This window comes from Euprymna scolopes, chromosome 39 (assembly GCF_053919585.1).
Source record: "Euprymna scolopes isolate OS-2025 chromosome 39, ASM5391958v1, whole genome shotgun sequence".
NCBI classification, from domain to species: Eukaryota; Metazoa; Mollusca; class Cephalopoda; order Sepiida; family Sepiolidae; genus Euprymna; species Euprymna scolopes.
This window is the reverse complement of record NC_136520.1, coordinates 299,408-324,670: the sequence shown is the minus strand read 5'-3', so window position 1 is coordinate 324,670 and position 25,263 is coordinate 299,408. Positions and strand designations below refer to the sequence as shown.

Here is a 25,263-nt window from a genome sequence, read left to right as displayed (position 1 = left end):
AAATCCAAAATCTATATGAAAAATTTTCTTTGATTTATTTCTGAGATTAATTCATATCTACTCCATTTTTTTTTTTTTTTGAGGGGAGTAATAAATACCGGCCATTAATGCTCTTTAGGCATTCAATGGCTACACCCAAGATTAAGCTCTCCTTTAGTGAGGAGGCAGGAAAATGCCTATTCTCAATAAAACTATATTTAAATACAACTATAATACTTAGTTTTGTTCATAAATAGACATCCACTGTAGGATACCATGCTACAGTTTAAAAAAAATTGAAATTTGTACATCTTAATTTATAATTCATGGCTTATGGTAAAGACATACATCAGATTTGACTGCATAATCAGAAAGAGCACACAATTTTACATAAGAGTGTCAAATTTTATGAGAAGAGCTTAAAAAATAAATAAATGGTGGCGAAATTACCAAATTTCTTGAAATGTTGAGGTCCGTAATTTAGCCCACTTTTTCTAAAGAAAAATGTCCACGGAAAAGCATAAACTTTGGCACTTAAAATTCTCATAACTTTTGAACTACTGATGGTATTCGCATAAAAACGGTTTTAAGCATCTTTTACATAGCTCTTTCCATGCAAGTTGATAAAATAACAATTATCTAAAAAGAAAAAAATCAACTTGTAATGCTACTTCTATGCTCCTTCTACGCAACAAAAGCGACCCATTTCTTGAGCAGATTGTGACGTATGATGAGAAGTGGATCCTCTACGACAACGGGCAACATTCAGCACAGTGGTCGAATACTGGAGAAGCTTCACAACCCTTCCCGAAGCCGAAATTGCACCAAAAAAATGTTATGGTGACTGTTTGGTGGTTTGCGACCAGTTTCATCCATTACAGCTTCTTGAATCTGGACGAAACGGTTTTAAGGTGGAGAAGCACTGCTAACAAATTGACAAAATGCATCAGAAGCTCCAACGTATGTGCCTTAGATTGGTCAATATAAAGGGACCAATTCTTCTCCATGACAACGCTCGCCTACATGTTGCTCAACTGATCCTGTAGAAGCTGAACGAATTGGGCTATGAGACTGACTCATCCGCCATATTCACTGGACTTCTCGCTAACCGATTATCACTTTTTCAAACATTTCAACAACTTCCTGCACAAAAAAATGCTGAATCGGCCTTCAATGATTTCATTGCTTTCAAAACTCCAGATTTCTATGCTAATCGGATAAACAAACTTGCTTCTTGTTAGCAAAAATGTGTCGATTCTAATGGTTTTTATTTTGATTAATATTATTATGAAAGGAGTTATGATTTTTTGAATTTGAACATCAAAAAACATTATTTTTGTACTAACCTAATAGGAATATCTACAGTACAAACGACATCATTAACTCTAGCTCATATATTAAAAACCACAAAGCGTCCTTCCAAAACCCCCACATCTAATGCTGGAATATTCACCAACCTCTACACTAATTACCATCAAATATATGTAGGAGAAATCTAACTAGAATTAAGTAAGATTTACAAAACATAAAATTGATTTTAAAAATAGTATTCCCCTGAACACACTTTTTACCCATGTCTCATATCATAACAATTCCTTTAGTTTTACAAAAGCCAGAATAGTCAAATTCGCACATGATCAATCTTAACAAAGACTTCTTGAGTCAGCATTAATCATAAATTCCAATATAATACAGCAAAGAAATGGGTTCTACAATCTAGCACCCATCATAAATAATTTAATAATCAAGAAGCACAATTTGAAACTCGATTAATTTTGTTCACATACATTTTTAATCGCTTCCCCCCCCCCATCTAAAACTTGATTATTTTCATCTTAAACACATTTCAGCACTTATGTTATTAATATTTTACTTACGTTTCCCCACTTATATTTTACAAATGATTCCCCACTTACATTCCTTATCATTTTCCCCATGTGTACATAAAAAATATATGTTTCTTCCCCCATCTTTTTATCTTCGTTGTATACATAGATCCAAAACCTGATAGTTTTCGTTTCACGTACATTTTAAATCGCTTTCCCCAATCGTACATAGATTTTAAACCTGATTAGTTTCGTCTTAAACACATTTCCCCACTTACGTTAATTTTTTATTTATTTTACTTACATTTTCTCCACGTACGTTTTACACACGCCTCCCCACTTACATTTGTAATCGCTTTCCCTATATGTACATAAAATATATAAATATCTCAATTTTCATAGGATTTTCTTCTCATCTATGGTATATTTTATTTCCTCAATCATCCTTATCATTCTCCTGAGAAAGTCCCCCGAAAACAGGGACAAAACGTTCTAAAAAGGCCACAGGTTTTCTTTCCCTATTTTCCATATACACACACACACATATATATATATATATATAGTAGAAATGGTAATTAATAAAAACTGAAGAAAGTGCTCAATACTGTTGTAGAGCAAATATGCGTTTTATTTTTTATTACCGTATCTTTCTGTTAAGTTACATTATTGTTTCAGCTACCCAGCCATTTTTTTGGCCGTCTGTAGCTTCCTCAGACTTTTACAGAAATTTTTGTTATTATGGGATGAAAATGTTCCCTTCCACTTTTTCCCGCCCTTCTCGCACCCCTCCCCTGACCTCTTTCACTCTTTTATCCCATAATAATGAACATTTCTGTAAAAGTCTGAGGAAGCTACAGACGGCCAAAAAAATGGCCGGGTAGCTGAAACAATAATGTAACTTAACAGAAAGATACGGTAATAAAAAATAAAACGTGTATATATATATATATATATATATGACCCCAAATGAGAGTCCTGTTTGGACCAGACAGAGACAACTTGAGAATTAGTGTCTACATAATCATTGGACATAAAAACTGATTAACCAAGGAGTCTATTAATTGAAGCGGTCATAACTTCTGCAAAATCTCAATTGGCTCACAAATTCAGCATAAAACCTTGCCTTTTAAAGACAATTAGTTTCCTAAGTAGAGAAATGACATTCTGGGTGGTTTCCTCTCTTGGCTAAATGTATTTCCAACTGCCAACTGGTCGTTTGTCGCGTACATCTATACACCCTCCCCACTAAACATGCAGCATTATGTATGTTTAAAATATAATCGCCATCCACACCCTGATGAAAATAAGCTTATTTATACTTACTGGTTCCTCCCTCGGGAAGGATGTGAATGGCAGGAGATGTTTCATCCTCATTCTCCTCCTCAGGAAATGATCCCAATGCTTGATAGCCAGTTTCATACGAAGCCATAACAATGACTAAAAAGAAAGACAAAAAAAAATATTTTATATACTATACAAATATATCAAAAACAAACAAGAACAAAAATATTAAAATAATATTTTGAAGCACAATGTACAACAGAACAAATGAAAATCAATCAAAACTTTCAAAACATAAAATTGTACATGTTTTCTTTTTTTGCATCTTATGTGAACTACCAACAATTAACAAGTCAATTAAGCAGTAATAAAAACACCACCCGTAAGGATGGTGACAATGTGCTAGTGTCATAACTACCCAACTAACATGACTCTGCTGAAGATCCAGGAGGACTCGACATTAGGATCTGTCATCCTTTATTCGTCTACCTCTGTATGTGTGCGGCAAGCAAAGATATGTCAGGTGTGGAACTGCAAATCTATTTCCCAACCTAGGGGGTCAGGATATTCACTGGTAATCGCCTACAAAAAGTAGAATCTCAATTCTTCTTTCTCAACAATTAACAAGTCGATTAACCAGGAACAATAACACACCACCCTAAATTCTAATCTAGTAAGGGTGGTGACAATGTAGTAGTGTCATAGCTACCCAAAAGTCCAGGGGAAGTCAACATCAGAATCTGTTATTCTCTGGTCAACCCTGTGTCTCTGCATGTGTGGGGCAAGCAAAGACATGTCAAATGTAGAACTGCAAATCAATTTCCCAATGTAGGGAAGCAGGATATTCACTCGTAAGAAGACACCGCACTGTCAACTTAAACTTTTTTGCGTCTTCTTTTTCTTCAACCCATTCTGAGTCGCTCGACACATCACTCTCATCTGGGATCGGAAGGCAAACTCTGATGTCTGTCCCGCCCAAAATCAGAAAGCAGACTGCTTTTCGCATGTGAACAAAAAGATATCTTTTCCCTCGTTTCCTTTTTTATGCATCCTTTTTCTTTCAAATGGAGTCAATGACCTCAGTTGTCACCGCTGACCCTAGCTACCAGGTTTGACATACGTCAACCTTAACCCTTTGAACTGTTTTTGCACTAACCAACCTGCCAACAACTCACAATTTCCAACATGCCGGCGTAACCCAGGATATATTATGTATCATTAACCCCGAAAGGAGATCCCTTGACTTTTGAGAACTTTGAAGTAAAATGAAACAAAAAGGGTGAAAATATTAGATAAGCTCCCGGCTACTATACGATACGACACAAGAGATGTGTAAGCAACTCAACTGAAGTATATGTAAAAAGGTAAAAAAGTTAAAATAACACTCAAGATGAGAACCATAGTCAGATGAATCCAAATAATACGAATAACTAATCCTCATCTAAAAAATTCAGAAACATAATTTTTCTTTTGTTGGGGTGGGGTGATTTACTGAAGGATGTTAATAATTTTGTATGTTTTTTTTTTTCATATTAAAAGCATCGACAGATACGTTTTAAAAGAAACAAAACTAGATTATACGGGGTGGGGGGGGGATCCAGCTCCCCAAGGAGTGGCACGTTCAATAAGAACAAAAATAAAAATTGTTTTAGTCTAGAACGATTTCTCCTTCACTAACCAATGACAATTGAATTGACTTCAGAGTTATGCCAGTCACTTCTAAACCTAAAATCACAAATTCCAAGAAAGACCACATCTCGGCATAATTTCTAAAAATAACTCTTATCTGTTTATAGCCTAAATCTACTGCAACATAATCATCTACGAACATAACACACTGGTTCTCATTAGATAACTGAAGTTAAGCAGCATTAAGCCTGGTCAGTATCAGATGGGTGATCAGGTGCTGTATATGGGAAAGCAATGACAACTCCCAGTAAAAAAAAAAACAACAACAGAATTGAACTGGCCAAAACAAGTTGTACGAATGTACTTCATTTTCTTCTTCTGTCGCTCTTTCTCTCTCCCTTGACCTCTTTATCGTCTCTGTCCCTTTATCTCTTCCCCCTCTGTTGCTCTCCCTGTCAAAAATGCCATACCATGTCAATTCATAAAAGTTTACTTCATTTCATTTGCCCCTCTCTTAGTCTCTCTCTTTCATCCGCTTTCATATTCTCTTTATCTCTCTCTCTATCTATCTATCCCAAAAAATGCAGAGAGGCACTCTGACCTGGGCAACCCCAGGAATGGCACCTCAGGTGATTTGCAATAAACTAACCCCTTCTCCAAGAGAGGAGGTAAAGCCTGGGAAGGTGGACTTCCTAGAATTGCACAGAACTTACTTCCCACCACAAAATCAACAGGGACCAGATCATTACAGGAATGGTTTAATCTCAGTTTATTTTGAGGGCCCAGGATAAAAATCCTTAGCCAGATTGAACAAGTTGTACGTACAAAAGTACTTTACTTACTTTTTTCTTCCCCTATCTCTTTCCCTTTCTCTCGCTCTCCCTGTCAAAAATGCCATACCATGCTGATTCAGACATATTGACTTTATTTCATTTCCTCCTCTCTTGGCCTCTCTATCTCTCCATCTCAAAAAATATCATACCATGCTGATTCAGACAAATTTACTTCAGTTTTTCTTTCTCCTCTCTCTCTCTCTCTCTCTCTCTATTTTGCATCATTATCTCTCTCTACCATCTGCTTTTTTTTTTTTTTATTTTTACAAAGGAGTCACCGCTTATCAAGGCCCGGAGACTACGCGAGGATAAGGCTTAATGGGTGTACATTAGTTATGGGATTATAGCGTAGTAATCATAAGTAGTGGAGATTTTGTAAATTGGATTACTTAGAAGGACGGTTCATGAAGAACTTGTTTACATTGGACTTGAAGACAATCAAATTGTAATCAGTTGAAAAGCAGGCAAACGGAAGCGAGTTCCACAGGCGTGCAGTTCTAAGAAAGAAGCTTTGTTCATGGAATCTACATTTATGTTTAGGCACAAATAAAGAGTGTGGGAAATTATTGATAGTGGTTTTGGCTAGACGAGTGTTTTTTGTGAAAGTTTGGCGAGAGAGGATCATAGATTGAAGCTCAGATGAGCACTTGCCATGAAAATAACGATAAAGCAGAGTCAGGCTCACATCGTTTCTTCTGTGGGAAAGAGGTTGCAGGGAAGAGAAAAGGTCATTGAATTTTTATCTGTCAACTGTTTCACGATTGCGTATGCGCTATTGTGAAACATAACAGCTTCCTTATGTTAAGAATAAGAATAAGTAGGTTTGAAAACACGTTTTAAAGATCATGGCAAGCTGGTCTAATGGTTATCGTACTTGATTGTCAGAGTGTACCCTCCTCGGGGGGGGGAGGGATTCTCAATCCCCCTTTTCAACCTTGGAGTCACAGTTGTTACAGTGGGAGAGAAGTAAATACCCTCCCTCTATTGGACAAAGCCTAAATACAATATATCTGGTTATCAGGTTTATTTCGCATATCCTTATTGGAGTTTGTGACATATTTCCTTTGTATGGGCGCCCGACACAGTCAGAAACCCCACAATATAATTATGCCAGCTTTAAACAGAACAGATACTACCCTTTGATCTTAGCTAAAAGACAATGAAAGTATATTTTAGTTTCACATACAGCCCAAAAACATCATTTTTTCTTATTTTAATTTTTTTTTCTTTTACATTGCATCTTCGGTGGTGATCAGGAGATCCTATTTATTAAAAAGGAGGATAGAAGGTGATGGCATACTACGAATTTTAAATTAACGTATCTATATACTAATTTAATGTTCGTATCTATCCTCCTTTTTAATAAATAGGATCAGATAATTTATAATCTAGAAACCGTGAGGCACTAAGGTTAAAGATATTACAGTATGATGTCACAGTTCTTAGAGTGAGAGAAAACTAAATACCCCCACCCTCACCCTTTCCAGTGAGTACCTTATTCTACAAAGAATCAAGAGAAGAACAATGCACTAGGAAATTTTATTTTTTGTATAATTTTTCTAGAGTTCCCATTCCCACTCTCCAACACGAACTGTTTTTCTTCCAAATTCAAGAACTTTTTATTTTCCAATGAATTGAACTTTTTTCACACACACATAAACATTTTATTTTTAAAAAAAAATGCACACACACACATACAGAAATTGTATATATATATATATCCTTTTTGCAAAAACGCTGGGGTTTTCATTAGTTAGTTTAGAGTCCACAGAGTGAATGAGGTATTGTGGTAACTGTTGCCAGTCAAGAGTAAAGTTGCCAAAGACTCCAATTTTTACTTTAGTTACAAAGACCCTGCAACACTCCTCTCCCCAGATCTTATAGGGCCTTGTGCCTAAATTTGTTTTGTCTTTTGGAGATTTTACTTTTTTAAATTTTTTAATTTTATATTGGAATTTTTTTAATTGTAATTTTTTCTTTAAACGAAATAAATTAAATATGAAGAATCAAGGGAAGCCAATGCCAACAACAGAATTGGCTGAGTCATACAAAATTACTTTACTCTTTCTTTCTCCTTTCCCTCCCCCTTCCTCTCATGTCAAAACAAAAAAAAACTCCTACCATGTTGATTCATAAAAATTACTTTATTTCTTTGCTCCCCCTCTCTGTCTCACACCATTCCTCTCTCTATTACCCTGATTCATATTACTTAGTCAAAACTTTTTTTTTCTTTTTTCAGTCATTCTGTGATTGAAATACTTTCACATCACATTTACTATATACTAGTGGAGGTGCCCGGCGTGTTTGGAGGTGTGTGTTGATAAAAAAAAAAGTGGTAGTAGGCAGGAAGGCTTGAACTCGTACCGCGAAGAAGGAAAAGAACTTAAAATATTGTAACATTAATAATTGATTATATGTTATGAACTGAATTTTATAAAAATTCTTAATACTGCAATATTTTAAGTTAAAATTTATATTTTTTATTAGAATATCTTGTCCTTTTTTTTTTTTCCAGTTTTAACAACTAGTCTTTTACTTTTCCATGTTTAAGCTTCACCATATTACTTTTCATGCTCGCATTTTTCTAATTTTTTTTCGTTAATCCATGATTTTTTCAGACTTCCAATAAATTTACTTGTTCTTTGTTTAATTTCAGTTTTATTTTTCTGCCCCCATAAACACATATGTAATAACAATGTACGGCACTTTCAATAAAATCACCCCCCAATTATCTCCCTTTCATGCTTTCATTCGCTCTGTTTCACTTGTTGCTTCTCTTTTCGAATTAGTAGCAACAGTAGTCGCTGAAGCAATGTGGTGTCTATGGAACCCAGTTTTAAAAAGCGTCGCTCACCTCCTTACATATTTTTACGATTTTGAACACCAGAAAATTCATCATAAATTTTGTTTTACTGAACAAAAATTGAAAATTTTTTTCACAATATAGCTGAGAAGGTGATCTATAAACTGTAATAATTGTTTGAAATTTGGTCGAAAAATGAGTGAGCGGTGAAGCTTAAAAGCTGTTCTAAATGACTAAAACTGCCACTTAACCATATATTCAAACACTACCATGTTTGAATGATAATTTCAGTTTATCTATATAATACTAGCAGTAAGACCCGACATTGCCCGGAATTGAATGATGATCAATGAATGTTTCACACTCCCATATTTTATTGTCATCAGTAAAATCGCCCATTTTTCAATCAAATCAATTAATTGTTTTTTCAAGTTGGGGACCCATTGCGGTGCACCGAAGAGAGGGGGAGGGGAATTGAATTTAAAAACAACTCCTTACATATTTTTATGATTTTGAACACCATAAAATTCATCATAACTTTTGTTTTACTGAACGAAAATTGAAATTTTTTTTTTCACAATATAGCCGAGAAGGTAATCTATAAACTGTAATAATTGTTTGAAATTTGGTCGAAAAATGAGTGAGCGGTGAAGCTTAAAAGCAGATCTAAATGACTAAAACTGCCACTTAACCATGTATATATATAATCTAACATCATGTGTGTATATATAATATATATACTAGAGAATATATACACTTCATCACCTACTCCTCCACAACAGAAAATATATATATGTATACACATATAAGTTTTGAAAATATATATGGCAATTAAGCTTTACTTTTGAAATCTTGACTATATATTGGGTACAATATAATATGAAATAATTTATCATCTATAATATAAATCTCATCTGTCTGTTTAAATATATGTACGTATGTATGCCTAAAACTTTCACCAGAGGCACAGATTTTCACAAGATCGGTATTTGAAGCTCGACCCTTCAGACAACAAATATTGAAAAATTGGCTAAAAACATTAATTTCTTCACCATCAACTGGGCACTTTTCTACAAGGAGGGGGTCGCTTATTTTGCCGATATTTTCAAAAGTCATCCCTTCTTTTCGATTGACTAGCCTTAATTTAAACCTATGTCACTTCTGGTTTGGCAATGGCCGCAACAGCAAAGACATCACATTTTTTTTCACGTTCTTTTCCTCCTTCGCATATGGGTTTCAGCCTGCCTACCTACTACCACTTTTTTTTTTTTTTTTGCTCAACACACACCTCCAAACACCAGTGCACTCAGGCTAGTCTTCTATATATATAACTAGCGGGGGTACTCGGCGTTGCCCGAGTGTTTGGAGGTGTGTGTGGTGTTAAATAAAAAAGAAACCGGGGAGTGGGGGGATTAAATTTTAACGTTGTTTTCTTTTTTTACTTCGCTTATAACAAACAAACCTGGTCATTGACATTGTCGTGGTAACGCTCAACGACTTCTGTGTGCGCACCTGTCAATTTAATTCTTACTTAAATAAATTCATAAGTTACTTCTCTACCTAACTGGATTTTTTTTTTTTTTTGGTTTGTATTACTGTACACATAGATTCGAAAAAGTTGCCAAAACACAAATGTATAACAAATATTATCAAAGGCAAAATAAGTTACTTTTCTACCAAACTTGCTTATACCAGTAAGGTAGAAAAGTAAGTTATCTTGCCATAGATAACATTTGTTATATATTTATTTTTCGACACCTTTTTCGGATCTGTGTTCAGTAATACAAACCCGTTTGATTTAATGTAACGTCTAATCGACTCGAAAACCAGTGTTTATCAGTGTATTTGAAAAATACAAATGGTGGCGGACACTGTTGATTACGTTGTTTTGGAAAATGAGTTTAAACTAATAAACTATACAATATACTGTCAGAAATCTACCAAATATGTCAGCCTATGTCACGGTCACATATATTCGGTGGGTTTCTTACACTGTTATGTATAGTTTTTTTACTTATTTTCCCAAACTTAACATATTCAACAGAGTCCACAACCATTTGTCTTTTTCAAATACATTGATAAACACTGTACTTTTCCGAGCTGATTAAACCTTTTACATTAAATAAAAACAAACAAATTATCCAGTTATGTAGAAATGTAACTTACCTTACCTTTGCTTACATTTATTTGTTTTTGGACAACTTTTCGAATCTGTGTATAGTAACCCCCCCCCTCACCAAAATATTAACTGAAAAGTAAGATTTTTGATTACAAAAAACACACACACAAAAAAAAAATCGATTAACCATTCCAACATTTTAGCAACATTCGGCTTAATCCATTCATTGCTGGTCGAGCCCAAGCCATCGTGGTCAGGATCCTGGTCAGATTCTGGAAGAGTACCGTTTTTTTTTTTTTTCCATTTTTTTTTTTTTTTTTTTTTTACACAAATGTACTTTATATATACACACACACACACACACACACACACACAGAGAGAGATAAAAAAAAAAAAAAAAAACAAGTTATGTGTTCATCAATGTTTTGTCTCTATTGCAAGACTTCCTCTGGATGAATGAAATTAAGAAAAAACACTAGTACAAATATTTGAAAATGTAATATATTTTTCATGTAATGAAATGTACGACTATATTCCATTTCAGAAACGAAAAAAGTCGTTGGAAATTCAAAAAAGGTGTGGGCATAGCATTGTGAAGGAGAGTAAGATCTTTTTTTATAATGTCATATAGCCATTAATATATATTCTTTTTGAAACAAATATGCCCAACTGAAATGAAATGAGTATTTTTGTTATGTAATTTATTGACTGAGATTATATGTATTAATTATTATAGGTATTGACTATCATAGGTTTTCTATGGTGTGAAAGTTAACCTACATCTAAAATTAAATTATGTTCTTTTAATGAAAGTTTACTTATTAATAGCGATACATTATAGAAACCTCCACGTTGTTTAATTGTGTTTGAATTTGCAATAAGTGCTGATTCATGAAGTCTTCGTTGTGGTTCATTTGAAATAAATTTAACTGCCTGCATTGAAAATTGGTTTGTTTTGGAGATGTTTTGTTGTTTTTAATGTTTTTTTTTTTTTATACTTTATATATGTATGACTATTAAAGGCCCCCGCTTTTGATTGAGCACTGGCACAAATGTATTTTCACCCAATGCTTTGTTTGGCTCTTAAGCGAAGTTCACTGTCCATTTGTCTGTAAACAAACTAGCAGTTCGAGCACTGTGAAGCGATGGGTGAGTGCTTCCTTTAATAGGCACTTGATGAGGGACATTTGCGGGCACCGATGCGTAGCCTTGTGGGTAGAGTTGCCGACTGTCAATTCGATGGTTGTAGGTTTGATCCACGGCTGGGGAAAGGTACTAGTTTAGCAGCGCTGATGAGTTGTGTTACAACGGAGCAGTACTGTATGTGGATAAGTGTGTATATATATATATATATATATATATATATTATAGAGGGAATTAGACATGGAGTCTAAAGAGGAGAGTTTATTTTAATGTATTAATAAATGTATTAATACTTTTTAAAAGAACAGTTCTCATAGTACTGTAGATATATAATAAGCTCAATAGGTATATTTATCCTAGAGCTATATTAATATTGAGTAAAATAATTAATAATTGTAAATTATGAATCAGTTTCAAATGGAAAGACAAACAATATCAACTTAAGTGTACGATCATTTCGGAAATGATATTCATTTTATTAAAATTGACAATAATTATTGACAAAAGTTTTCTTTTCGAATATAATCTCCTCCTCAGCAATATATATATATATATATATATATATATATATAGAGAGAGAGAGAGAGAGAGAGAGAGATTACAAGTTGTTGAGTAATTTCCTTGTATCAGCCTTGACTTTGTCTCAAAAAGAAGAGAATGAAAAACACAGCATAATAATTTTTAATTCCACTTTTGAAGAGCATGATGCAATTAATATAATTTAGACTTTGAAGCAACGTCATCAAGAATGATAAGCCACCTCAAAACAGGAACAATTATGCAACATTGATTTACGTTGTGGTGTTTCCCCACTCTGTCTTTCATATTCGTTTTTAATTTTTGGAAAATGAAAATACTGCTTCTTCAAGTAATCAGAAAAATGATAATATTGCAAGACAGTTATTAGCTGAAAAATCAATATATATATATATATATATATATATATATATATATATATATATATATATATATATATATATATACTAGCTGTACCCTGCCACGCGTTGCTGTGGCTTAATTTCGTGTAATGGAAAATTCTAATAAAAAGAGAAAATGCATGTTTCTTATATTCTTAGTACAGCAATCCACTCCAAAAAGTTAAAAAAAAAAAAAAGGCGAAAATGAAAAAAAATATGGTACTCTTGCAGAATTGGATCCGGATCCTCGGGAGTTACCATCAATCATGGCTTGGGCTCGACCAACATTCAGTGGATTAAGCTAAGTTGCTAAACCATTGAAACGCTAAATAGTTTTCTTTTTTATTGTATTAAAAAATGTGAGTTTTTAATTAATATTTGGGTAAGGGGGGGGTTATTATACACAGATTCGAAAAAGTTGTTCAAAAACGAATAAATGAAAGCAAAGATAAGGTAAATTTAGTTTCTATCTAACTGGATAATTTTTTAGTGTTTTTATTTAATTTAAAATGTTTAATCGGCTCCAAAACGCAGTGTTTATCTATGTATTTGAAAAGACGAATGGTCGCGGACTCTGTTGAATACGTTAAGTTTCGGAAAATCAGTTAAAAACTATACAAAACAATGTCAGACACCTACTGATTATATGTTATTGTGACATAGGCTGACATATTCGGTGGGTTTCTGATAGTATTTTGTATAGTTTTTTTAGTTTTAAATCATTTTCTCAAACTTAACATCATCAACAGTGTCCATCACCGTTTGTATTTTTCAAATACACTGATAAACACTGTTCTTCGAGCCGACTAAACGTTATAGTAAATAAAACGGGTTTGTATTACTAAACACAGAAACGAAAAAGTTGTTGAAAAATAAATATAACAAATAAATGTTATCAAAGGCAAGATAAGTTACTTTTCTACCTAACTGGATAAGATTTTAGTGTTTTTATTTAGTGTAAAATGTTTAATCGGTTTGAAAAAATGTAGTGTTTATCTGTATATTTGAAAAATACAAATGGCGGCAGACTGTTGAACACATTAACTTTGGGAAAATGAGTTAAAACTAAAAAACTATACAAAATACTGTCAGGAACTTACTCAATATATGTTACTGTGACATAGGCAGACATGTATTCAGTGGTTTTTAACAGTATTTTGTATAGTTTTTTTTTAGTTTTAACTCATTTTCCCAAACCTAATGTGTTAATACAGTCTGCCGCCATTTGTAATTTTCAAATATAACAGTAAACGCTGTGTTTTTTGAGCCGAATAAAAATTTTGCATTAAAAAAACAAAAAAAAACTTATCCATTTCGGTAATAAAGTAACATATCTTTTCAAATCTATATGTATAGTAGTACAAAACCAATAAAAACACTAAAAATTATCCAATTATGTAGAAAAGTAACTTATCTTGCCTTTGAAAATATTTACTTGTTATATATTTGTTTTTGTTGACAACTTTTTCAAGTCTTTATGCAAGTACAAACTCAAAGGTGTATTTTTCTGTCTAATTTTATTTTTGTTACCGCGCTTAAATTTTAATTTCACAATATCTTTTTAGGGGGAGGGTATTTTTTTTTACATTAGGTCCACCTACACAATTTTCGACTGTGCTGAAGAAGAAAATCTCATTTAAAATTTGCAGAGACCATTAGTTTTTGAGATATTAAGACCTGTACTATGCACTATGATTCACTGACGGCCATGAATAAACACTCCCAACCTCCCCATATTAAGAACGGCTTTCGGAATAAACAACACCCATGCCTAACCACATGTTTTAACCTTTTACCTGTCTTTCGTCTTTTAAAAACGGCTTTTGGAATAAATACCACCATTCTCCCCATGTTAAGAACGGCTTTCAGAATAAACACCCCCAACCTACCCATGTTAAAAATTGTGGAGGTGGACCTAATGTGAAAATTTACCTATAATAATTTACCTATAAAAATGGTTTTCTTGGTAGAATCTTTTCTGTATTTCACCTAACAATTTCTGCTAATGAACTTACTAATCCGCGCTATTTTTTTAAATCGAATTTCCAAGTTTAATTAAAGTTTTATGATATATTTTTTTATTCAATTGTAAGGTTAAAGTACAGAATAGATACAAAACACCCTCCCCTCCCCATGTTAAGAATGGCTTTTTAAATAATAACGTTATTATTTCAGCACGGATCACTCTCTACATCAGTACCTAATATTTTGTTTCAGCCATTCTTACCATAGAGAGGGGATGGTGTTTTGTAACTATTCTGTGCTTTTTTAACTAACAATTTATTAATAAAAAAGATATTGTGAAATTATAAAAAAATAAAAAGATATTGTGAAAGTTGAATTTAACTTGAAAAAAAAAAAAAAAAACAATGTGAACAGCGCGTTCAACATTGTAGCCGGACCTTATTTGGCAATAAGGTCACGTGAGTCGATTAATGGGTGCTAATGCACTTACTGATCCATGCTATTTTTTTTAAATCGTATTTCCATGCTTAATTAAAGTTTTATGTTTTTTTGGTATTTTTTTTAGATGAGGTCCACCTCCATAATTTTCTTTTAAATGACCACTTTTAAAGGTTTCCACTATGCTGAATACAGAAATCGCATCGAAATTTTGCAGAAATAAGTAGTTATCGAGATATAGATTGTTGTTTTATGCATTGTATTCTTTGGCGGCCATCTTTGTTACGTGCATAGATTTGTTTATGACGCGCGCAAGCGTGTAAAAAAGACGGCTGCCAGAGATTACAATGCATTATACAAATTTTTAATATCTCGATAACTACTTATTTCTGCAAAATTTCAATGCGATTTCCGTATTCAGCATAGTCGAAAACCTACAAAAGTCGTCATTTAAAAGAAAATTGTAGAGGTGGACCTCATCTAAAAATTTACTGTTTTTTTCATTCAACTGTAAGGTTAAAGTACAGAATAGGTACAAAACACCCTCTTTTCCCAATGTTAAGAATGGCTTTTTAAATAATAACGTTATTATTTCAGCACGGATCAATAAGTGCATGAGTACCCAATTTCTTTAAAAGCATTCATATTTCTTATATAAAAACAACTTCTGTAAAAAAAAAAAAAGAAAAAACATGCACTTTCAATCTTTGTTAAAAAAGGTTTTCTTGAAACAAAACAAAAAAATGCGGTAAAAAAGCAAAGAACAAAACATTAATCGGTATTCATGCAAAGAGTGATCCGTGCTGAAATAATAACGTTATTATTTAAAAAGACATTCTTAATATAGGGAGGGGATTTTGTACCTATTCTGTACTTTAACCTTACAATTGAATAAAAAACATATCATAAAACTTTAATTAAATGTGGAAATGCGATTTAAAAAATAGCGCAGATCACTCTCTGCATTAGCACCGAAAGTACAGAATAGTTAGAAAACATCCTCCCTCCCCATGTTAAGAATGGCTTTCTAAATAATGTTAATGATTCAGTACTATTACTTGTCTGCTTAAGTTTAACTTTTGTTTATTAAATTGTTAAGTGAAAGTCCAGAATAGTTACAAAACACCCCTATCCCCATGTTAAGAATGGCTTTCTAAATAATAATGTCATTATTTCAGCGGGGTAGCTTCTCTGCATAAGTACCATGTTTTGTTTTTAAATTGTTAGGTGAAAGGACAGAATAGTTACAAAATACCATTCCCATGTTAAGAATATCTTTCTAAATAATATTATTTCAACACGGTATTTTCTATGCATACGTACTATCTATTTTTGTTTATTAAATTGTTAGGTGAAAGTATAGAATAGATGCAAAACTCCCTCCCCATATTAAGAATAGCTTTCTAAATAACGGTATTATTTCAGCACGGTACCTTCTCTGCATAAGTACTATCTTTTGTTTATTAAATTGTTAGGTGAAAATATAAAATAGTTACAGAACGCTCTCCCTTTCCCATGTTAAGAACGGCTTTCTTAATAGCATTATTTCAGCACGGTACCTTCTCTGCATCAGTAGCATCTTTTTTTTTATTAAATTGTTAGGTGAAAGTATAGAATAGTAACAAAACGTCCTCCCCATGTTAAGAATGGCTTTCTAAATAACGTTATTATTCTATTATTATATTATTATGGTACTTTCTCTGCATAAGTACCATGTTTTGTTTATTAAATTGTTAGGTGAAAGTACAGTACTCATGCAGAGAGTGATCCGTGTTGAAATAATAACGTTATTATTTAAAAAGCCATTCTTAACATGGGGAGGGGAGGGTGTTTTGTACCTAATCTGTATTTTAACCTTACAATTGAATAAAAAAACATATAATAAAACTTTAATTAAACCTGGAAATACGATTTAAAAATTAGCGCGGACCACTCTTTGCATTAGCACCAAATATTATTTAAGCAAGTTACCAATCCGTAAAAAAAAAACTGTACTTTTACCAACCAATCTTATATTGAAAAACAAAAAAAAAACAACAACAAAAAACTCAAAAAGCAAGCGACAAACTTAATAACATAAAAACATCCCTTGACTCTAAAGATGGGTTGTCTGAAAATTTCAAATAAATTTGTAACATAGAAATATGGTTTTATTCACTTATAACAAACCAAGAATTACATTTATATATATATATATATATATATATATATATATATATATATATATATACATGATTATTAAAATCTTACGAAATGAAATTTAAAATGGAGGCAGAGAAACCTAGAGGCTCGACATTTCGCCCATCTTATGCGGGCTTTCTCAAGAGGGACGATCAACTGATCAATGACCATCCCTCTTGAGAAAGCCTGCATAAGACACAAATTTCATATATCTACTATTGTATAAAATGATCTGTGTGTGTGAGTTTGTTCCCTATGGACTCAAAAACAACTGAGCTAATTTTTATAAAATTTCAGACAAAGGTACTTTATGTGGCCGGCAGTGCTCTTAGATAGGTTTTGTATCATAATGTCTTCGATAAGTATTGATAATCGATAATCAAAATAATCTGATGAAAAAAGAAACAGGCGATTTTTTCTTTTTTTACACAGGCATCACCACATTATCAAGACCAAGAGGCCACTCGAGGATAAGGGTTAAAGAGTGTACAGTAGAAATTGGACAATATAGTAATCATTAGTAATGGAAATTCGGTAAATTTGTTAACTTATATGGAACAGCTCATCAAGAACTTGTTTTTACGTTAGACTTGGAGACAACCATATTGTAGTCAGCCGGAAAGCAGGAAAACGGAAAAGAATTCCACAGGCGTGCAGTTCTAAGAAAGAAGCTTTGTTCATGGAATCTACGTTTAGGTTTAGGCACAGATAAAGAGTGGGGGAAATTATTGATAATGTTTTTAGCTAGATGAGTGTTTCTTGTGAAAATTTGGCGAGGGGGACCATAGACTGAAGCTCAGTCGAACACTTTCCATGAAAATAACGATACATTAGAGACAAACTCGCAACATCCCTTCTGTGAGATAGAGGTTGCAGGGAAGAGAAAAGGACATCTACGAGGCTACAAATTCTATTTTGAACTCTATCAAGGCAGGCCAAGTCCTTTCTAGCAGCTCCTGCCCAGATGTGGCAACAGTATTCCATCCTTGGACGTACCTGGCTTTTATATAGATAGAGAATTGCATCAGCAGTGAGATATCTACTGGATCGATAGAAAGAGCCCACCATTTTTCCAGCGGCCTTGGCAACAGATTTGATGTAAGTGTTTCATTTAAGATCAGGAGTAATGGTCAAGCCCAGAGGCTTGTCAAAACATGAGGCCTCCTGAAGACGAGAGCCATTCATTTCAATTGATGCCAGATGTGGATCAGAATGTTGATGATGTAAAGAGAGAAGCTTGGTTTTAGATGCATTAAAAGTAACCAGCCACTCCTTTCCCCATTGTACCACGTGCTCAAGATCAGAGGAGAGAGAATCGGAGAGAACTTGGTCGTTTACTGTCTTAGATGTGCTACCATAAATGGTAGTGTCATCAACATAAATGTCTACAAATGATGTAAGGATGTGATTTGGAAGATCATTTATGTAAATCAGGAAGAGAGTTGGACCCAGGATTGACCCCTGAGGGACTCCAGCATTAATACTGTGAGCTTCTGATTTTTGCCCCTCAACTACTACTCTTATGAACCTATCAGAAAGAAATGATTTAATAATTGAGAAGACATTTCCAGCTATACCATAGCTAGAGATCTTGTGACATAATCCTTTATGCCATACCCTATCAAAGGCCTTAAATATGTCAAGAGCAATTGCCCTAGAAAGGTTGCCTCCACTGAGACATTTGCTAATCCTATGAGATATAACTGTAAGCACATCTGCTGTAGATCTAGCAGAACGGAAACCATATTGAGTGCCACTAAGAAGGTTATTTTTGTTGAGATGGTTGATTACTTCTGTATTTAACACAGATTCCAACAACTTACTCATGAGACTTATTGGCCTGTACTGAGAAGGGGATGAGCGATCACCTGAATTCTTAAATACAGGGCATACTGATGAGATTTTCCAGGGTGATGGGAAGCTATTCTCCTTAAGACAACGTTTAAACAGTTTCGTAAGTATGGACGCTAGTTCAGGTTGAAGTTTTTTGAGTACTATAATTGGAATACTAAAGTTAACACCTTACACAGCCTAACATCACAAGTGCATTTGAGAAGTTTTATTACCACACAAGCTGAAAGGTTTGACATATAAAATCAACAGTCGGTTCTTTGTTATGACTGGGGTGCGTTTGAAATGAATGTTTGTGTTAAGAGCATAATTGAAGCATGGTACTTGATTTTTGCATTTTAAACTTTAATTCAAGCCAAGAAGTATCCATATTTTTTGTACAAGCATTTAAAATTATCATAGACTCTTGAAAATTCAGTATATTATTGCTATACATCTTATGAAATTATTGACCAATTTTTATGATTTCAGGTTCAAATGAACAGTTACAGCAAGAATTGGAATACACCCTACTAAAGCCTGAGTGTCACAGTTGGTGAATTTCAAAAATGGAATCTGGACATGAGAACACTCTAGAAGAATAATATGCAATAAAATTCTGTTTTAAACTTGGAAAAAAATGCCACAAACGTATGGAATGCTCCAGACTACTTTTGGACCATCTTGCATAAATCGGGCATTAGTTTTTGAGTGGTATAAGAGATTTAAGGAAAGTAGGGAGTCTGTGAGGAATGAGGAGAGGTGTGGGAGGAGTAAGGAAGTAAGAACACCAGAGTTGATTGGCCAAATAAAGAATTTCATGGATAAAGACTGTCGTGTGTTTATAGAGAAAACAAGTGCACAGTTTGATGTCAGTGTGGGAACTGTACACACAATTATTTGCAAGGAACTGAAGATGCAGAAAATTTGCGCAAAGTTTGTCCCAAGGGTGATCAGAAAAGATCAGAAAGACATTATCATGACAGCAGGGAAATGGTCAGTTCAAATCCTGCAGTTCTTGATGCTCTTGTGACCTACGATGAAAGCTGGATCTACTACTATGACCCAGAGACAAAGTTCCCAGTGGCAGCATGCCGGCTCTCCCAAACCCAAGAAGGTCAGACAGAGCAAATCCATCCAGAAGCTTATGATGCACCCCTTTTTTTGACAGCACGGGTATGATCTACATGCACTAAATTCCTACTGGAAAGAATACTATGTTGAGGCTTTAAGAGAGTTTAGGAATAGATTCTGTCGGAGGTCAGCACTCTTCAAATCATGTTAGTGGCATTTCGACCAGAACAATGCACCAGTCCACAACTTCATCCTTGACACAAACTATTTGACCAAGATGGGCATCAAGACAGTTCTTCACCCTTCCTTATAGTCCAAACCTTGCTCCCTGTGACTTTTGGTTATCCGTTAAACTCAAGGAAAACCTTAGAGGCTGTCGTTATGAGACAATTGAGGAGATGAATGAGGCTGTGACGAGGGTCATTGACATGCTCACACAAGAGGACTTCTATGGGCCTTCCAGGAATTGTTGAAATGGTACAAGTGCATTGCAGCCGGAGGAGATTACTTTGAAGGAAACTAGGGTTTCATGTGTGTACTATCAATAAAAGTGCCTCTACAAAAAAGTCTGGAAACATCTATATTATTATCATTATACAATTTGATTTGGTAATAGCTGACAGAACAAGAACAGCCTACCTTTGTAGATTAAATAAAAGGTTCTATTTTAAATGCTCTTTAGATTCCAGAGTTTATGAAGATACACCTGAAGAAGGTTGAAGGTTACATCGTCCGAAACGTTGTGAGAATCACATCCAAGGTGAACAGTAGTCCAAATCTTCTATCATATAAAGGGCAAACTTGTGTGTGTCTCTGTGTGTGTGTTCATGTGTGTGTTCGTATGTCTGCTAAAAAAAATTGTCATCCACATCAAACAGGCACAAACGTTAGAAAGAGCGATGTTTCAGACATATAATATTGAAAAATTGGAAAAAATCGTCAATTATTTTGTGTAGAAATGTTGTTTTGCTTGAAAAGGGGGGGGATAAAAACCTTCCTTTCGACATTGTTTCTTAATCATGCATGCGCAAACGGTCATTTTGTTCTTTCGTTTTAAAAAGCTAGACTTGCAAAGAGATAACATCTGTGTCCTCATGGTCCCATTGATAACATGTTCACTTACTAAATTAAAGTATGCGAGTTCATGCCCAGCACATGGCATTTTTTTTTTTTTTTTGCTTACAAAATTTGGCTTTTGGTTTCGCTTCTGACTGATAGCATCATCCCCTGCTAGTAATTTAACAAATACAAACTATCAATCTTCATCTAAAAAATTGCGTAATATAAAAGGAATTGTTTATCTTGCAACTAAAATATTATTTCTTTTTCTGTATAGGTTTAACAATGTGTAAACCAGTAACAATGGAAAACCAGACTGACTTTACTACATCCCAGCAATGCCAGGTAGATTAAACTAGCTGGGCACCCAGCATTGCCCGGTCGCACAATACGCTTAAACATGATATTTCAATTTATGCAGATTACGTACTTATTATTGTAGAATCAATCATCTATTGATTTTTATATATTAGCCTTGGTGCCCGGCATTGCCCGGGTGTTTGGAGGTGTGTGTTGCGCAAAACAAAAAAGTGGTAGTAGGCAGGCAGGCTTGAACCCGTACGCGAAGGAGGAAAAGAATGTGAAAAAAAAAAAAACCTGACTTCTTTGCCGTTTCATCCATCGCCAAACCGGAAGTGGCAAAGGTTTAAATTAAGACTAGTCATTCGAAAAGAGGGAATAACTTTCGAAAATATCTGCAAAAAAAGCGACTCCTCCCTGTAGAAAAGTGCCCAGTTGAGGGTGAAGAATGTTAATTTTCAATATTTGTTGTCCGAAGGGTTGGGTTTCATAACGATACCAATCTTGCGAAAATCCGTCTCCTCTGTCAAAAGTTTTAGGCAGACATACAAACATACTTACATACATTTAAACAGACACATGAGATTTATATTATAAATTACAAGAAATAATTTGCCCGTTGGACTAATCCGTTAAAAAAAACAAACAAAAAAAAAAAAAAAATAATAATGTTGTTTACCAAATTCTTTATGTGTTTACAATATCATGTCATCTGATATTTGGGCTTGATGATGAATTCCCTGGAAAAGTCACTTTTGATTAATGTTTAGTTTTAAAATATGCAAATGAAGAAATGATGTGTGATAATTTCAAATGTTAGCTCTTCTTTTATCGTAAACTGAACTCATTAATAACAAAAAAAATTTTAATAAAATGGTGAGGTACACTCGGGCTTGAATAGGGGACCAGTCAATATTTAGTCGAATGCTCTACCACTAAGCTATATTTCCAAATTATAATAATTTTTTTTTTTTAAGAAGAAATGATTTATTGAAATTTTATTATCTCCCTTGGCTGGTGTAACATAAAATCTTCCTCTGTAAAAATACATCTTTTTTTTATCTATAAGAGAGGAAAGGTAAATTTTAAGATTAGATTTTTTTTTTATTTTCAATACTTATTGGATGAATTTCTATACAAAACATATCTAAGAACACTTCCAGATATATAAATTAGCTGTGTGTGAAATTTGCAAAAGATAGGCTCAGCAGTTTTTTTTTAAAGGAATCACCACTTATCAAGGCTCAGAGGCCACTCGAGGATAAGGATTAAAGAGTGTACAGTAGTCAAGGGTACAATATTATAGTAATCGTTAAAAGTGTAAATTTGGTAAATTGGATTACTTAAGGGGAATGGCTCATCAAGAACTTGTTTACATTGGACTTGAAGACGACCATATTGTAGTCAGCTGGAAAGCAGGCAAACGGAAGAATTTCACAGGTGTGCAGTTCTAAGAAAGAAGCTCTGTTCATGGAATCCACGTTTAGGTCCAGGCACATATAAAGAGTGGGGGGAAAACTATTAATAGTGTTTTCAGCTAGACGAGTGTTTCTCGTGATGTTTGACGAGGGGGAACGATAGATTGGAGCTCAGACGAGCACTTTCGGAACCTATGAGGAAGGAACTCACACAAGGTGACTTATGTAATAGTAGAGTTCAGTTTATAAAAAAAAGAAAAAAAAAAAAAGAAAAAATGTTGAACTATGACCTCGGGTCAACATGAGGATTATTCAGACTTATTTCAAATAAACATTAAATTAAGAAATGAGTCATCATCATCATCAAATGTCCATTTTGCATTCTTTTTTTAGATGATTAAAAAAAAAGACTTTTAGAATTTCGGGTAGGAGATCAGTTTCATATATAAATAAAAAGGCCAGAGAATGCATCAGCCGAAACCTTGTAAATATGTTAACAACAAAAATTAAAAAAATGACAATCTAACACATGCAAATAGCAATAATTCATTATCCGAGAAGGCCAGAGAGTCTAACGACCAAAATATTAAAATAACAACAGTCAAGATTTAGAGAATTTTTTTTTTTATATATATATGATTACGTCTTGAAAAGACAAAAAAACAATTTTAGAATTACAAGTAAGGGATCAATTTCACTTATAAATTTAATGTAAAATGATCATTTCCCAGACTGTTAAAACTTTTGGGGATATTCACAAAACTTTTTTTTAATTAATTAAGCTAATCGTTGAAGAATTGAAAATTATTTTGCAGATTTTTTTTTTTTTTTTTTTTTACATAGCGAGAAAAATAAGTTTTAGCAGTTACGATTTAAAAAAAAAAAAAATTGTGATTTACCTAAGTAATATTAATGCATTTAATAATAATCGGATCTCTTAATTCAAATCTCAGCTTCAATCAAACCCTGATAAAAAAAAATTCCCTCTAATTATTTGTTTTGAGCCGAATAAATAATACAAAGTACAAAACAAAAATATTTTTTAAAATCTTTTAACCCTGTTTAAATGCAAAAGTTTATCGAAATGTTTTTAAAAAAATATGTTAAAAAAAAAAATGAAAGGTCTGCTGTAAGGTGGGTACAAATGCGAACGCAAAAACAAATATTTCTCAGTCAACATCCTAACCAATTCAGCCACGGTGAAAATTATACCATGACGTTGCAAATTTATGTAGTTAATGTATCTGAGAGGTGACGTGGTTCGAAATCGTTTAGAAGAGACGATTTTACATGACCTTCCCATCAGATTCTGTGGTCATTAAGGCAGAAAAAAATTAATATTTTGTTCTAAATTTCACATATTATGTGTCCAAGTCCTTTAACACTTTACAGTACCAGAATCGTTCTTTCCACTTTACGTCTCACTAAAACTTTTGAAATATACTTACATTCACACTAACAGATATTTGCCCTTTTTATAATACTAGTGGGGTTGCCCGGCGTTGCCCAGGTGTTTGGAGGTGTAAAAGAAAAAAGAAAAAAATTTTAGTAAGCAGGTAGGCTCGAACCCAAAGCCTTGAGGCGAAGGCAGAAGAAAAGCGTGATCACTTACCGCGAAGCTACATGGGTAGCTGAATCGAGAATGTTTGAAATTAAACGATTAAAAAGTTAAGTGAATGAGTTCACACAGGTACGTAAATTTAATGAGGCCAAACATCACGCCATGGGGAAATAAAATCCTGCACTTAACTTTGGCTGCAAGCCAGTTTTTTTTGGTTTGTTATGTTTCCCCAAGATGTTGGGGGGAAAGCCAGCTCCCTATAAAAAGTGTCCAAATGAATAGCAATTGTCTGATATGACGGTTTTCAGCGCATTGATCAAAGCTGATTGCTTTCTGGACGTCCCTGGCGGGGAAGCCGAGGAACTGCCTTCGCTCCATCAGTTTCACTTTATTTATACTAAAAAGCCAAACAAACACGTGACAGAACGGAAGAGCACAAATTTTATAAAACTCGATCAAAATAAATGTAGAGACGACGTCCTTTCGCAAATCGTAGATATTATGATCTAGGGGGTATACAAACAGTTCTAAGAAATAGTACCCCCCCCCGATCCCCCCAAAAAAGCCTTTGCTGGACATACAGAAATGCGCGTGCCACTTTTGCCTTTTATATATATATAGAAGGTTGTCTGTTTTTCTGATTCTGTGCTCAAATTGTATGCATGGTCGCAAGTAAGATGTCAGGTAAACTTTTGATGTCTTTAGCACAGTTTTTCATTTTCATGAAAGACATTGTTTTTTCTGGGTCAATTAATTTGTAGATACGGCATAATCATGCTAACATACCGGTTCTCACAGGATCATTGAAGTTAAGCAATGTTGAACCAGATCACTACTAAATGGGTGACCATTTGAGACTTATAGGTGCTGTATATGCTCTCCGCTTATCTCAGCATTGTTTCCAGTT

General features: G+C 33.9%; 1 protein-coding gene across 1 annotated transcript in view; it reads right to left on the bottom strand.

Moving 5' to 3' along the window:
* The window catches only part of LOC145263591 (autophagy-related protein 9A-like), a 154,262-nt gene that overhangs the window by 110,593 nt on the left and 18,406 nt on the right, over nt 1-25,263 (bottom strand). The window contains 1 exon segment of the mRNA XM_080120435.1: nt 3,129-3,242. Coding sequence (XP_079976561.1) covers nt 3,129-3,234 — 106 coding nt within the window. The 5' untranslated portion in view covers nt 3,235-3,242.